The sequence below is a fragment of the Symsagittifera roscoffensis genome, chromosome 10 (assembly GCF_963678635.1).
Source record: "Symsagittifera roscoffensis chromosome 10, txSymRosc1.1, whole genome shotgun sequence".
Lineage (NCBI taxonomy): Eukaryota > Metazoa > Xenacoelomorpha > Acoela > Convolutidae > Symsagittifera > Symsagittifera roscoffensis.
Window position 1 is genome coordinate 26,020,700 of NC_087071.1, and position 14,685 is coordinate 26,035,384.

At 34.3% G+C, this 14,685-nt stretch overlaps 1 protein-coding gene across 1 annotated transcript in view; it reads right to left on the reverse strand.

The window, feature by feature from the left end:
* Positions 1 to 10,867: 10,867 nt before the first annotated feature.
* The window catches only part of LOC134855020 (sodium/potassium-transporting ATPase subunit alpha-3-like), a 36,097-nt gene continuing 32,279 nt past the window's right edge, over positions 10,868 to 14,685 (reverse strand). The window contains exons 17-21 of the mRNA XM_063871399.1: positions 13,908 to 14,134; positions 12,930 to 13,075; positions 12,173 to 12,295; positions 11,546 to 11,658; positions 10,868 to 11,035 (exon numbers count right to left, since the gene is read on the reverse strand). Coding sequence (XP_063727469.1) covers positions 10,915 to 11,035; positions 11,546 to 11,658; positions 12,173 to 12,295; positions 12,930 to 13,075; positions 13,908 to 14,134 — 730 coding nt within the window. The 3' untranslated portion in view covers positions 10,868 to 10,914. The remainder of the gene's footprint in view (positions 11,036 to 11,545; positions 11,659 to 12,172; positions 12,296 to 12,929; positions 13,076 to 13,907; positions 14,135 to 14,685) is intronic.

A 14,685-nucleotide genomic window follows, 5' to 3' on the forward strand; every position in this document is an offset into this window, starting at 1 on the left:
ATTTTGACTATTTACTGTAATAAACAGTTATTTTGTATTTGCCGTTTCAAGTTTCACTTCAGAATTTCTGTACTATTTCGTTTTATAAGATTGAAGAAGATTCCAGATCTCTTTTACCGCTCATTTTCTTCAAAGTAGTTTATTCAAAATTTGCATTCCGACTTTATAAGAAACTGATAGTTTTGCTAAAAGTTGGTTTTTCTGCAATCAAAATTAGATTTTTCAATTTGCTTTTTTGACTGCGTTTTTTAAAGATATGAAAAAAAACTGATGCCTTGAGCTCAATTTTAAAAAGATATTTTATCTGTGGCTATTTAAGATAAAATAATGGGGGATTGAAAATTCTCATATTAGCCAATTTGGGATAAAAAAGCGCGACATATTGTGTGCTAATAAAGCGTTTCAACTAAATTATTTCAAATTGAATTGAAGCTTCTAACAAGACGGCTCGTATCAGGGCGAAACCCTGAATGTTCCGAGAGACTTTTGAAACTTATGGAGCAGTAATAACTTGAAAAGTTAAAATGTAAAAAATATATATTATATTTTTTTGAGATTTTTTTGTTAATAAAATCCCACCACACACCATATTAAGTACAAAGTGATAAATTTCGCTCCTATTTACATATCAATTATGACATATAAACCCCCATAACTTTATTAAATATGATCACAGGTGAAGTATCTTTTAAAATTTTAAGCTCAAGACAACAATAGCTTTCGCATGATATACAAAACTCCGTCAAAAATGGCTAGTTAAAAAGTCGAAATTTGTTTGAGGAAAAAAAACCCACCCGAGCCTAATTATTCTGTCCGTTACTTTCCTTCGAAATTCAGAACAATAAGGCGTTTCAACGTTCAAATTTTTTCACTTTTCACAGTGCAGACTTAAGTTGACGAAAAAGCTTGCCATACTTTTTCATATATGGAACAGTGCTTATTATACATTTTCATACAAATCCAAATTTACAGAAAACTGTAACAAAACGCTATGATAAAAAGTGTATTGTTAGCATTTTGCCATGTCTCAAATAATCATATGACAAGCATGTCAAAAAAAAAATTCAAGTTTGACTGTAATTTTTTTGTTCGAAAAAACACTGTAACACTGTGTAAGGCTTTTACCCACAAAAGACAAAAACCTAGCAGAGGTGGCAAAAATCGCAGAGGTAGACAGCATTTGAAGATTCGCCAGAAAAAATTTCACAAAACAAAAAAAATACAGTCAGAAAAGTCTTCAGGTTGATGAAAAGTGGCAGTTGCGAATTATGACTTGTTTTTTTTTGAAAAATCTTAACTTGTCCCAGCATATAAAAAAGTAATATTTTTGGCTGCACATAAAACTCTTATTGTATTGTTTGGCTTTTTGGTGCAAGAAATGGAGTCTGAACTATTTTATCGACAACAAGTTTGGAGTGGTTGTCTGAGCTCAAAAATGATGTTGAAGTTGATTTTAATTTGAAGCTTGTATGATCAGCATGCTTTCCAAAGGCCACATTTATGGACAAGTAAGAAGTGCATTTTCCATGTATTGACCTAAATGACAAGCAATTTTCCTTGTGTGGAGGGTGAACTTTTCGAACAAAATTGATTTTTGATAAGAATTGATAGATCAGTTTGATAACTGAAAAAAGTTGATGAGGAAAACTTTTGATTCGAATTTCAGCTAAATTAATATCCCAGACCCAGATTTTCACCATAAAAGTCAGTCATTTTCGGATCCTCTTGTTCAATCAAGAATTACGTCAAAATTACTGCCGGGTTTTTTGTTAAACAAATTGTGTGAAAACAGGCCTCTACTAGATCAATGAGTTTTAGCAATTGTTTTATCTCCCAAGTTTGGTATTTATGATTATATTTCAAATTTACAATTAATCAAGTAGTTTTTAACATGTAAGACACCAATTTTGATTTGAAAAAAAAAAATTATAAATATTATAAGCGAATTTTTTTTCGAAATTATAATCTCCTTTAACTTCATTGTTCTAAATAATCAGCTTTTTTTGACATAATTTGCTCAAAAAATCACCCCCTAGGTTTGGAGTGATTCTTGATTGACCAAATGAAGCCAAAAATGAACCATAGTTTTTTCTCAATTTTTTCTTTGTAGGAAAACCAATTTTAAATAATTGGGTTCTGTTTTTGTCTGGTTAATTTATATCGTCTTCTTAGTTAATTAATTATGATGAGGGGATGGAAATTAAATTAATTTTTTTTAAAATCACTTTTTATCAATTTCTAACCAGAAACATTGACTTCCAAATGATAGTTGGCAGTTTTCCTTAACTTTGAAACGGCAATTCTCACTTTTCTACTTTAAACTTCAGTCGCAACGCTTGGGGTTTTGACTTGTTGCGCGCTGTCTTGGAACCAACTCGCCAGCTTTGGAAAATTTGAATTTTTTATTGCCATTTTTATTGCCAAATCTAATTGAATTTATCTTCTTTATGGCTGAAAGTCAGAAAAAGATTTTTGGTGGTAATTGGAAGTATCAGTTTTATTTGGTGCCAGACTGCGATAAAAATCCAAAGGAAGGAACTTACTATTCAAACGTGTGCAACTCCCTAATTGATATAGTAAAGGACGAGCGCATCATCAGTGTATCAATCTGGAAAAAACCGCTTACCCCAATTCAACTTACCAAAGCAATTTTATATCATGCTATAGTTGTGTTTGAGACTTTTGACTGGTGTTGGTCAATTGAGAAGGTTGATGACACGATCACAATTCAAAGAGGCAAAACGCAGAAAAGTGTGGTCTACAAATATCGAGGCGCTGATCGGACACAGGGACTCTCTGGAATAGATATCAAGAAAACAATGTCGCTCAAAGCTTCTTCAGTTAGAGTTTCTAACTTCTTCAAAATGTTGTGGGATAATAGATTTGCGAACGATGAATACGATCTAGTCAATTGCAATTGCCAACATTTTGCTAAGCAAATTTGGAAGTATTTCGAACAAATAGAAAATAGCTCAAGATAAAAATATCAGCTTATCATTGCACAGAATAATTCAATGCTTCTCACGGAATATACAACTACTACATTTCAGCACGCTCTGTGTCAGGTTTTTACCAACTTTTTTTGTACTTGTGATTTAATATTGTAAATAGAAAAAAGATTCTTACTTCAAAATTTGGATATATTTTTTTTCAGATCAACCCTTTTGAAAACAAAGATCGATTTTGTATTCGCTTCAACTGCTATCTCTCAAAAATATAAAAGTTTTCCTCATCGTTTTTACTCAAGGTTACTTTTTACTCACTGTCTCAAACTGAACTTAACCACTTTCCTTGCCCATAACAAGTAAAGATTCTAGCTCGGATCTGCAATCCAACTTACGAAAGTGATTTTCTATCACGCTATAGTTGTGTTTGAAACTTCTGGTTGGTGGTGGTCAATTGAGAAGGTTGATGACACCATTACAATTCAGAGAGCCAAAAAATGGGAAAATGTGGCTTACAGGTATCGAGGCATTAATCGGAAAAAGGGACTCTCTGGAATAGATCTCATGAAAACAATGTCCCTCAAGTTTTCTTCTGTCAAAGTTTCTGACTTCTTCGAGATGTTATGGGAAAGCAGAATTGTTAACGATGAATATGATCTAGTCAATTGCAATTGCCAAGATTTTGCTGAGCAAATTTGGACTCATTTCGAAATACTAGAGAAATTTGCATATCAGAGTAGCGCATCATGAAGCTTTCAACGCAGTTTACGGAATATGCTACAAAACTTAAATGGGCAACCTTTTCTCTAAAAAACCGCATTTTATCCCATTATCTTTATCTTTATTAAATGACTTTTTTTCTAACTAGGTAAATGAAACAAAACATTATTTCAAACAAACTTGAACTCTCAAATGTTATGTAAATGCTTTCACATCACATCTTTTGACGGAAAAAAATTACTCGGTAGTTCCTACGATTAGTATTTCTCTGCTAAACCATTTTTTTAACATTTAATTTTCAAATCATTCACTAATGGAAATTCAAATTCATCAAACACTTTTTTTTTAAAAAAGAAGTTCAATTTCAACATATTAATTTCAAAAGAAACACACGTTTCCATTCCAAAGTCATTTTTATTTCATCTTGGTTTAAATAACAACAAAGAATAAGCGTGAGAGCCAGGAAGCTCATTTGCCTGCTGTTATGACTTTGCTAATTTCCTCGATACCCGCGTTTGGTTGTCCTGCAATCACAAAACACGCACACAATATAAAAACAACTGAACAATTCCTAGCAACAAAAGCGACTCTCAGACTTCTCAGACAATGCCCTACAGAAGGTGTATGAAAAAAATTTTATCATTTATTTTTGCCGTAACGAAATTTTATGACAAGCTATTTTGAAGCTTTCAAAATTTTCTTGAGTAATAAAACCGAAACTTCAGGTTTTTTCTCATAGTTCTGAGTGAACTATGAAATGTTACCTTTGACAAAAACCTTCAAATACCCCTTCTATGTCTTTTTTCACGCAACAAAAGAGTTTTCTTTTAGTTATTGTTTTCGAAAAAAAACAATAAAAAGATATGTAGATTGAACTGAAGAAATAGAACCAACAAAACCATAAACCATAAATAACAAGGAAATCTTAGGCAAAACTGAGGTACAGAGGAGGAATCTGAACTTACGAAACCAGGAAAAGAAAGTATGTTGGGAAAGTTAAACCATAAAAGCAGTGGAAAAGGAGTGATGTGTAAAGGAGCCATTTGGATTAAAGCAGATGCCAAGTTACCATGTTACATATTAATGTGCCTATGCGCGCAGCGCCCACGTCAACTACAACAAAAAGCTCGGCCTGAACTTGCGTTTAGCATCAATGTCAACAAATGAAATCTTTTGAAAGAGAGATATAACTTCATCTGTCGCAAACAAAAGAAAACAGAATCTTTAGAACAGTTCCACGTGGATTTATTCGAGTTACTGTCAAGCTCAGATTGAAAAGATTTGAAGAAGAATAGGTCAGGGACATGTTCACAGGAAAGCAGAAAGAAGAAGAAGAAATTATGGCAAAAACGAGATCGCCACATGATTGATGCATACGAATATGCGATCAGAGTGTAAAAATAATTGAGCCAAATAAAACTAAGGGAAGAATGGAAACAAACCATTTCGCAGCATCATTTTTCTCTACATTAATCAAACAAGAGCCTTAATCAGAGTCTCAAGAGCTTTATTTCAGCTGCGCGGACGGAGAACACTTTAATCAACTGAAAAATTCAGCGATGACCAGCACATCTGAGAGGCCGTAAAAATTGATATTCAAGTTAATAAAAGCTCATTATAAACAGGAACACAAATTAACAAAACTGGAAAAAGGAAAAAAAACTGCAAATCAGATGAAACTGATCCTGCTGCATAAGTGGAAATTACATTCACAAGTGCTCGGGAGGATTTGTCACGTGATAATTCCGCAGTGATGGCAAACGCAGAGGCTTTTAAATCAAGACATCGACATTTTTTCACGAAGAGGATTTAAACAATCACCTAGTAGTGTTAAAAACAAGAGAAGAAAATCAAGTTTCCATCGCTATTTTGGGGAGCGCAATCTCTTTTTTGAAAGAGAAAACTGAACAATGGATGAAGTCAAATAAAGCTCAGCAACATTCATATATAGACCACCGGAGAATGCGTCAAGAAATCTGGCATAAAATAACGCCAAAAAGATTATTCCAAATTGAAGACTGATTATTGCGGGTAAAATCCGGTGCGTTGAAAATTCAATCAGCTCGATTTTTTCTGCTGAAGAACCGAAAACAAAAAAATTATTTGAAAAAATTTCCTTGCCACAAATGGTAATCAAGTGAGTGGGAGAAATAGCCCTAAAACAAAACCGAGTGTCCAACGTCCAGGAGATCAAAACCATGGAAACAACCATGGATCAAAGATAACTTTCAACAGAAAATTTTCAACAGAAAAGCAGAGAGTCATTGTATGAGAAAGCATTTCCTAAAAATGTCAAATGAGAAAGCAATTTTTAAAAAATTAATACCGACTTGATTAGACGAATGTGTCCAAAAAGAACAAAAAAAAACTGATAGACCAGAAACCTATTATCAGAATAGATAAAAGTTCAGATGATAAATTTATCAGCCCCATCGTTACAAGATTTTAAAAATAGTCAGTACGGTCAATTTGGTTCTATATTCAAAAAAATCAAGATTTTATTTTTTTTAAAAGATGGTTGAGATGCCGAATTTTCATTAATGCTCAACAAAAACGCTCAGATCATCAAAACATGACAAAGAACAGACTTCGTTCTCAAAACTTGGTCAATGTTATAAGTTTTTTTACAGATCACTTTGGTTATTAAAGCGAGAGGCCGGTTTAATTTCCGCCTCATAGAAAGCAATTTGACCGGAGCATATCAGTTTCAGCAAAGATTCGAAGGATTAACAAACATGCTGGCAGAATTCCACAGTCTAATACCTACAATCTGCAAAAACACATATGCATGATTAAAATACATACGGATGAAAACAAAAGGTTTAAAAAGAACTACACGAGGAAACACTAAAAACAACGATAAGGAATTTAGACGAAGAAGTTCTAACTTTCTCATTGTTTGAAGAACCTATATATCTCAATGTGATTTTTCTTTCAATATGGCTTGATTAGAAAAAAAGTATATGCTCGGTGGACCAGGTCGCTATTTCGCAAAACAGAAACCATAAAAAAATTAAGCCGCCTTAAACAATCAAGCCACTCAAAAAGCTTCATGGGATCCATACATCACCTTATATGGTTTACCCAAATTCAGAACGAACAGCATCAGCACTTAAACCACTCCTCAAAAATACGGATGAAAATAAATAAAACGAAAAAGAATTGGAAACAAAACAAACGATCGCCCTCAAACAAGCATTAAAGCTAGATTCTGAATTAACAGGAAATCAATATTTTAATCAAAATTTTGAAACCCTCATAGTCTGCGTAGCGACAACGAACAGGGCAGCATTAAAACAATTCACCGAAGGATGCTGGGTTGCAATCGCATAGCATACGCCTTACGGTTTTTAAATCAGCCGGAAGAAAGTTACATATTAAGAAAACTCGAGCTCTTAGGGGTGGTAAAGGCTATAGCAGACTTCAAAAAAGTTTTTCTGCGGGAAAATTTTTTTTGTCATCACAGATCATCAAGCTTTTTTCATTGTTTTATATGCAAGCAGAAGATCAAGAACTTGGTCGGTTGTACAAAAGCTACAAAAATATCACCACTGCGCCGAAAAAAGATTAACAATCAAATTCCACGTTAAGCAAAGCGCTTTCATTCCACATGGAAACATATGCTGAACCTAATTAAAAGGTTCAATTTCATTTTGCAGGCCCCTTCGGGATGAATTGATCAAAAATGCGTAATAATTAGTGGTAATTGTCAAATTATCCAAGGTTTTTACTGCAAAGTTTGCATCAAACATCTTTGCAGATATTGCCTCAAGTCTTATCCAAGGCTGTATCGCAAACAATGGTGTGCCCAGAAAAAAATAAAAAAAGTTCAGCCCAAAAAAAAACAAGTTTTTTGCATGCAAACTACCTAATTTTTGTTGAACTACTGGATGATCATAGATCAATAAGCGTAGCTGCAAAGACGATACAGGTGCTAGAATGTAGGTTACGACCCTGAAACTTGGTAAAAGTAACACACCTGTTAAACTAGAATCGCATATAGCTGAAATCATAAAAAAAATACTAAAGGCAAAAGATGAATATAAGGTTGTTTTTAAATCAGTATTTTCCCAGAATTTCTTTTTCAATATTTTTTTGTTAATTAGTTGTCTCAAATTTATTTGTTGAGAGAATTGACGATAGTAGTGATGTCAATCGGATGCAGATTTTTTAAAAGCATTTAACAGAACTAACCCAATCTAGAGCCGCAACCTAGCCACATAATACATCATAATGATCGATGTTTTTGGTTGCTAATGACTCATTTTTTCTCGACCTGAGCATAAAAACCTTGCAAATTTTAGCAAAAAAAAACGTATAACAAACAATTTATATTGTTAACTTTTTCAAAACTCTTTTTTTTAAATCCTCTGCTAACTGAGAAAAGTTAATGTGCAGGATTATCCGTTAGATGATTTAAACAATGTACAATTTTAAGAAATTTTGAAATGCCGTTGATTGAGATTAACAATTTAAGCTGCTGGAGTACCATCTCCTGTAAAAAATGAAGAGAAATGGTTAATTTTTTTCCATTGAAAAAAAGAATAAAAGTCATAATTTTTTTGAGTTTTTGTTTCTGAGTCTGAGACCAAGCAAAATAAAATGAAATTCCTTGATAGCTCGCTCTTCGCAAATTTTTTTGGCGATTTAAGCAAATAATATTTAGAAAAAATCTATCACTTTTCTAAAGGTCAACTCGAAAAAAATCACGTTCTCATTTTTTAATCAGTTTGCATCAAGTCAAAACAAATCTTATAAATATTTGGGTTTAAGACAGATTTTTTGGATTGGTTGTCTAGCTTCCGCTTTCACGATTCTAGCAGGATAACTTCCATCTCGCAAGATCTTGCAATATCTTGCAAGATAACCTTCATTTGCGTAAACCTTTCTAGATATTGTAAGAAAACCTCCCTTGATCGACAAGGGCCAAAAGAGAAAAGCCAAAATTCCCACTGAGAAAAGGACTGGGGGTAAACTTGCCTCAACGACACCAGCAAGAGGCATGCACTTATGACAGGAAATGACGGTATCGAATAGCTCTTGGTAAGTTCGCGACAACAACTCTGGGTCAGAAACATTTATTTCGTGAAGTGACGACTGGTCATCGCGTTAGAAAATACAGCACAGTCACTTAAACCAATGGGCATTAAAAATCCACCGCTGCAGAAATCAAAAACTTTGATAGAAGCAACATGAAAATCACTGCGAAACCGACAATCGGCCGTTGGTTGCCGGAGCGTTCGGAAACCCAGTCGTAATCAATGCGATAGAAACGAAAGACGAAAAAACGAAAAAAATATTACTGTTACCCCCCGCCCCCAGAAAATAAAGAGGGTAACAAGTTGAACATCAAAATTTCAACCATGGAATGGGATTCAACAAAAATCAGTGGATTTTCAAGAACGTGGGAAAGTCCCGGAGGCGTTGATACCAAAACAGACTTGAAAGCTCAATGTGGTCGATTTGGTATCACCAATTTCGAATCCCTATCAAAAGGTCCTATTAGTGATTGATATATGCAAAAGAGATGACAAACAAAACAACAAAATTAACAAGGCAAAAAAATAACGAAACAGAAAGACTTAGCAAACACGAATGAAAATAGAAAATCCGCGGTTATTGTTTTCGAAAAGTAAAAACATAATTTTTTTTGTCATAACCAGATTTACGGAAAACAATTTTCGCAAGTTTGTTATTCAGGACTCGTATGACAAGAATATTTTACTGAATGAAATTTGTATGATTAGATTTTTTGGTCAAAATAGGCAGATTGCTTCATTTTCTGCAAACGCAAGCAAGTGAGAGACTCTGTTTGCAAGTTTCCGTTTTTGTCTGATTATATAATGACAGTTTGGAGCAAAAAAATCGAAGGAAAAAGCAATGGTGTAAAAAGCAAAGCAGCCAATTGGTCATTCTGGTAGAACATCGTTCTCACATTTAATCCTCCTTGTTATAATGCAAAGGATATAGAACCAATTGGAGTCGAACAACCTTGTTTCTATGATTTTCTTGCTCTGATACAGTTGTGTAGTTAAAAAACGTCTTTGTTATATGTGAATGTCATGTTTTGAAATTGAACTTCACTTTTCCTACTAGCTATTCGTTGAAATTGAATTCCCTATTGTTGATTTTCAACTTCTTTCTGTCGCAATTGAACTACAAAAATTATATTTTTTTTTCTTCAAACCTTTTTTTTTGAAGTGCAACTGACAGCCTTAAACTGTGTTTTCAATTGCGTTTTGCAGCTGTCATCCGGCCGGATTGGCAAAACCTATAACGTAATATTTATTTAAGTTTGTATGGCACTTATACTCGTCTTGTGACCTTGGTTGAGCTGATACTCATAGCTGAGAGCAATGGCCGTCAGACTATAGAACTAACAGTTACCATTCAGTTGCTTGTGTACACATGAGTTCATTCTTTATTCGGTTTAGCAATCCGTTCGGATCATAGAAAATACTGTATTCATATAGAGAATTGCAAAAAGTTCGGACAGACAGAATTAATTAAAAAGAGCAATCGTACCATTTTGACAGATTTTTGCATGCAATTTCTTTTTTCATACAACCTTGAGACACAAAATCAAACTGAAAAATTAGATTTTGCATGCAAAATTTTTCCAAAATAGGTCAATTGCTCTTTTTAATTAATTTTGTCTGTCCGAACTTTTTGCTACTAATTATACATTAACGTATGACAGCAGCTTTAAGCTTTAATTTTTTGGGGGCAGCGGTGGTTATAGAGGCAGAGAGCGGGTTGTTGGTACTTTTCTCATTGATGATTGGACCGTTCGAGCTTGATCGGTCGATTGCCACTAATTTTTTTGCTGCTCAGATAAAATGAGTTTTTTTACTTTCAATTATGAGTTTCAAGGGTGTGGTTTTGTTACGTTATATTCATGGATATTGCATTAGGCACTTGTGCGACACCATTTTATCAAACTGACACACTGATAACCACATTTGCTCAATCAACCAACCCGGACATCGTTTGCTGTTGAAAACCCGTTTTCAGATAAGTGTTCCAAAAATTCAGCAGTTAAGTTGTGGGTATAAAAGTTTCAAGTATTCTTGAAGTCTATGCTGTCTTTGGTCAATTTAAAAGATGTTCAAATTTGTATTTTAGTCTGTAAAGCAAACTGATTAAGTCACTGCCGTCAAAATCTTCAACCATTCTTAATCTTCATTTCAGTTTAGTTCCAGTTTAGTTCCAGTTTAGTTCCATTGAGTTCTCAAGTTTGCTAAATCGTCTAGAAGTATGTCTCTCTTTCGACCCATCCGCCTGGATACTTTCTGATCAGGTATCGTCTCACTTCGTCAAAAGTGAAGATCACGTACGCAAAGGGAAGACTGGGGAACCAATACCAGAAACTAAACAAAAACAAGCAAATCAACCTAATGTATTCAACTTTGTGGCTGTTTTATGGCAAACTGCTCCCCCCCGTTATTGCAGAAACCAGAACTGGCTACAGGACTCTAAAATTTTACTCACTAACATTTTCCCCCCTTTATATGTGATGAATTTCCTTACTAGAGACGAAGTTTTGGGGAAGTATCAAAAAATATCAAAGTATCAAAAAAGGAACTAATTAACACGATTTTTGACAAGAAGGCCAAATTTTTCTTAAATTTAATTTTTCAGCCACGGAAGTTTTTCGTTTTAATTTCCAAAACATTTCGTTCCTGTTCCACGAAAAAGTTTGGCTGATAACTTTTGATCTTTAAACTGAAATTGTTTAGAATCTATGATTTGGAAGCTCGATTTTCTTGTATTTTTTGAAAATGTATGTCACTAAAAATTTACTTATTTTTGCGGCACTAAAAAAACTTAGGCAGTAATAAGGATAACTGAATTAAAGAATGATGAGAATAATGTCTAACTGAATTGGGGCTGTTTTGATGGCACTCTGTAGTCCGGGACAGTAGGAGAGGAAGATGCACAGACAAGTCTCGAATACCATCCCGATCAACAGGGGGTGGTTGGACATGATACCCTACAACAAAAGAAGAAAGAACGGCTAAAGGCAGAGGAAATAGTATTCCGATGAAAGATGGTCATCGAGACCTCATTGATTAGTAAAAAAAAACTTTAAGAGTGAAAAGAATAATCTATACATTTTTCAAGATGCGTTTTTGAAGTTAGAAGGATTCATGTTTAAGTTACGTTAAAAGGAATATTAAAATAAGAGCTTCCATCTTTTTCTGATAAACTTATTGGACAATTTCGTTGTTCGAAAAAAGACATTCCGAAAAAAGACTTTATATCAATTTTGTTGATAGTTTTTGGATATTGTTAGTTAATAAATCAAAACAAATCGTTTTCAGGTTCACAATGAGACAAGTACATCAATTTGGTACAAATTATAACGCAACGTCAAGAACGTCATTAGAACAAATGATTGGTTCTTAGTTGTCTCCGGAAATCTTTCACATTTTTTTTTCATACGGGCGTGAACTTAATTATGTTCATATGTGATATATAGATCTCCATTTATGGACTGTGCGTGCCTGTGTGAAGAGCGAGTTCATTCTGGTCTTGTGGATGATGAGGTCACTCCACTGTACCACCACTATACTCGTGAAGAAGGCAGTGTTGCACGTGTACTCCAGGGTCTTCCGCTGGTCATACGCCTAAAGAGAAGTTCCAAAAGATGGAAAAGACTAAAATTGGAATGGTTAAAATCTTGAACAATCAAAAAACGTTCTTTTTATAACCTCAATTCTTCTAAAAGTGTGTGTGTGTGCGTGTGTGTGTGTATGTTTGTTTGTTTGTTTGTTTGTTTGTTTGTTGTGTGTATTTTTAACTCGTTTGATCACGTAGAGAACCATGTCGAACATCGAATTGACCTTTGAACCCATAAATAAAGTGCATTTGCCGGTTACATGAACAAAAATTCTCCTTGAATTTTGAATGTAACAAAATTGGTCAGATTTTAGGGTAGCAATTTCAATCGGATTTTAGGGAATTTAACGCTGAGTTGAAGGAAAATTTAAAAAAATCATGCCAACAAAGCAATTCTATTAATTTTATGAGGAGTTTTGAGTAGTTAGAAACAAAAAAATTCTGGGAAAAACAATTTTCCAATCATCATCAGACTCCTCCGGCTCTAGTTCACTATATTTCACAAGTTATATCATTGAATGATTGGATCGGTGACAAAATTTGTGAATTGCAATGTCTGAAGAAGCCATTTTTTAAAGAAAACCAGTAACAATCAATCACCCCTCCCCCTCCCCCTCCCCCTCCACAATCATGAGCACTAACCCACATCTGTCCTCTGGAGTCGCGTAAGTCGTTGATGTCCTGGTTGTCCCAGTCCTCCCTCAACCCAAACAGTATCTTGGGGTGGAACCCATTCACTCCCATGATCACAAAGTAGGTGAAGAAGCCACCCGCCGCCTGCATTATTCCTACAGGTAAATCATTAAGACTATTTATCCATGATGACAAGAGCATAGATACGGTCAGCTTCGTTCAGTTTGGAGCATCGCTGGTGTGCCCCCTGCTTAAAAGTAAATTGGAAAATGGTTTGCTTGAGTCACATGGAAGATGATTTTATACTACATGAAATACGATATCGCAAAACCCCCAAATGGAAAAAAAGAGTCTGCGGGTTAAGTCTACCAATTCTCCCAATAACTTCCGGTTTTGTACGCGGACGTTTTTCCAATTTTTTCAGCGTCACGTTTTTGAAATTTGCTGCTGAAATGTTGTACAGTTCATCAAATGAGGCAAAGTCATTAAAAAGGTACTTTCTTCTTGATAGATGCTCATTCATACATTTAGTATATAGAGGCGTGCATGGATTTTTTGACAGGCCTTTTTTGAAAATTTTGGTCAACTTTTTTTTCAAATCAGCCATTTGAATTTTTTTGAACTCGGCTGAAACCGTAACAAGATTTAATTTGGAAATATTATTGAAAAAGCAAACTAATAGTATATTTTATGTTTTGGCTTCTTAAAGGTATATAGAGTATATTCTTTTAAAAATGTTTCTTTAAATCTTCTTAAATCTATATATTTCGCCGCCTTAACTCTTTTCTTAATATGAAACTTATATTTACGATGTCTCATTTTTTTGAACCGTCGCGAACATGGTGATTACTAATTACCCAGTTCCAATTGTGTTTGATCATCAAACTCCATACCTTTTAAACCCAAAATTCTAAACACAAAATGCCCATCTTTTTCTGCAGGAGGAAACGGTAACTTTTGCATGTGAATGAACTCAGTATGACTCACCGACCATGCCGTACACTAGATTGATCATCCTGGCATTGACCAGTCTGTCCCTCTTTGGATCCCTGGGCCTCCTTTTCATGATGTCATTCTCAGCCGGCTCATATGCCAGTGCAATTGAGGGCCACAAGTCAGTGCCCAGATCAATGAACAGAATAGTCACCGTGGAGAGGGGGAGGGGGATGGAGAAGACAACGTGGAACAGGAAGGGGGCTATCTCGGGGATGTTGCTACAGATATCCATCAATTGAGTTAATTTGGGTTTTCAGAAAAATTAGTTTTGAAATTTTAAATTTCAAATTTTACAATTCAAAATTTTTTAGTATTTCAATTTTGTATTAAGCTTTGGGTATTCCGAATTTTTCGGTTTTTCTCAACAAACTTGAAAGTTTTCAAGCAAGTTTTTTTAAGAATAACCGTCGCACTTTTTCTAAGGTGACAGAACTGATACGTTCTTCCAAACCAATAAAAAAACTATGCATTTGGCATCTTTTTCTAAGTTTTTGTTAAAATTGTCGCATTGTTCCCTTGAAAAAATGGTATACAAGGGATTGAAAAAACGGAGAGCGATGAAATTTTTGAAGGATATGAGTCGCTGCATTTCTAACGTATAGTTTAATTAAATTTGAGTTTGGTACAAACTTTGTAAGTTCTCATCTTTAATAAAGTTTTCTGATTATGTAGCCGACCGACTTAATCAGGTAATTTCGAAAACTCGAATCATTAAGGAAACATTTACGGGAACACTACTCGACCACTTAGACTTTTTACTTTTGAATTT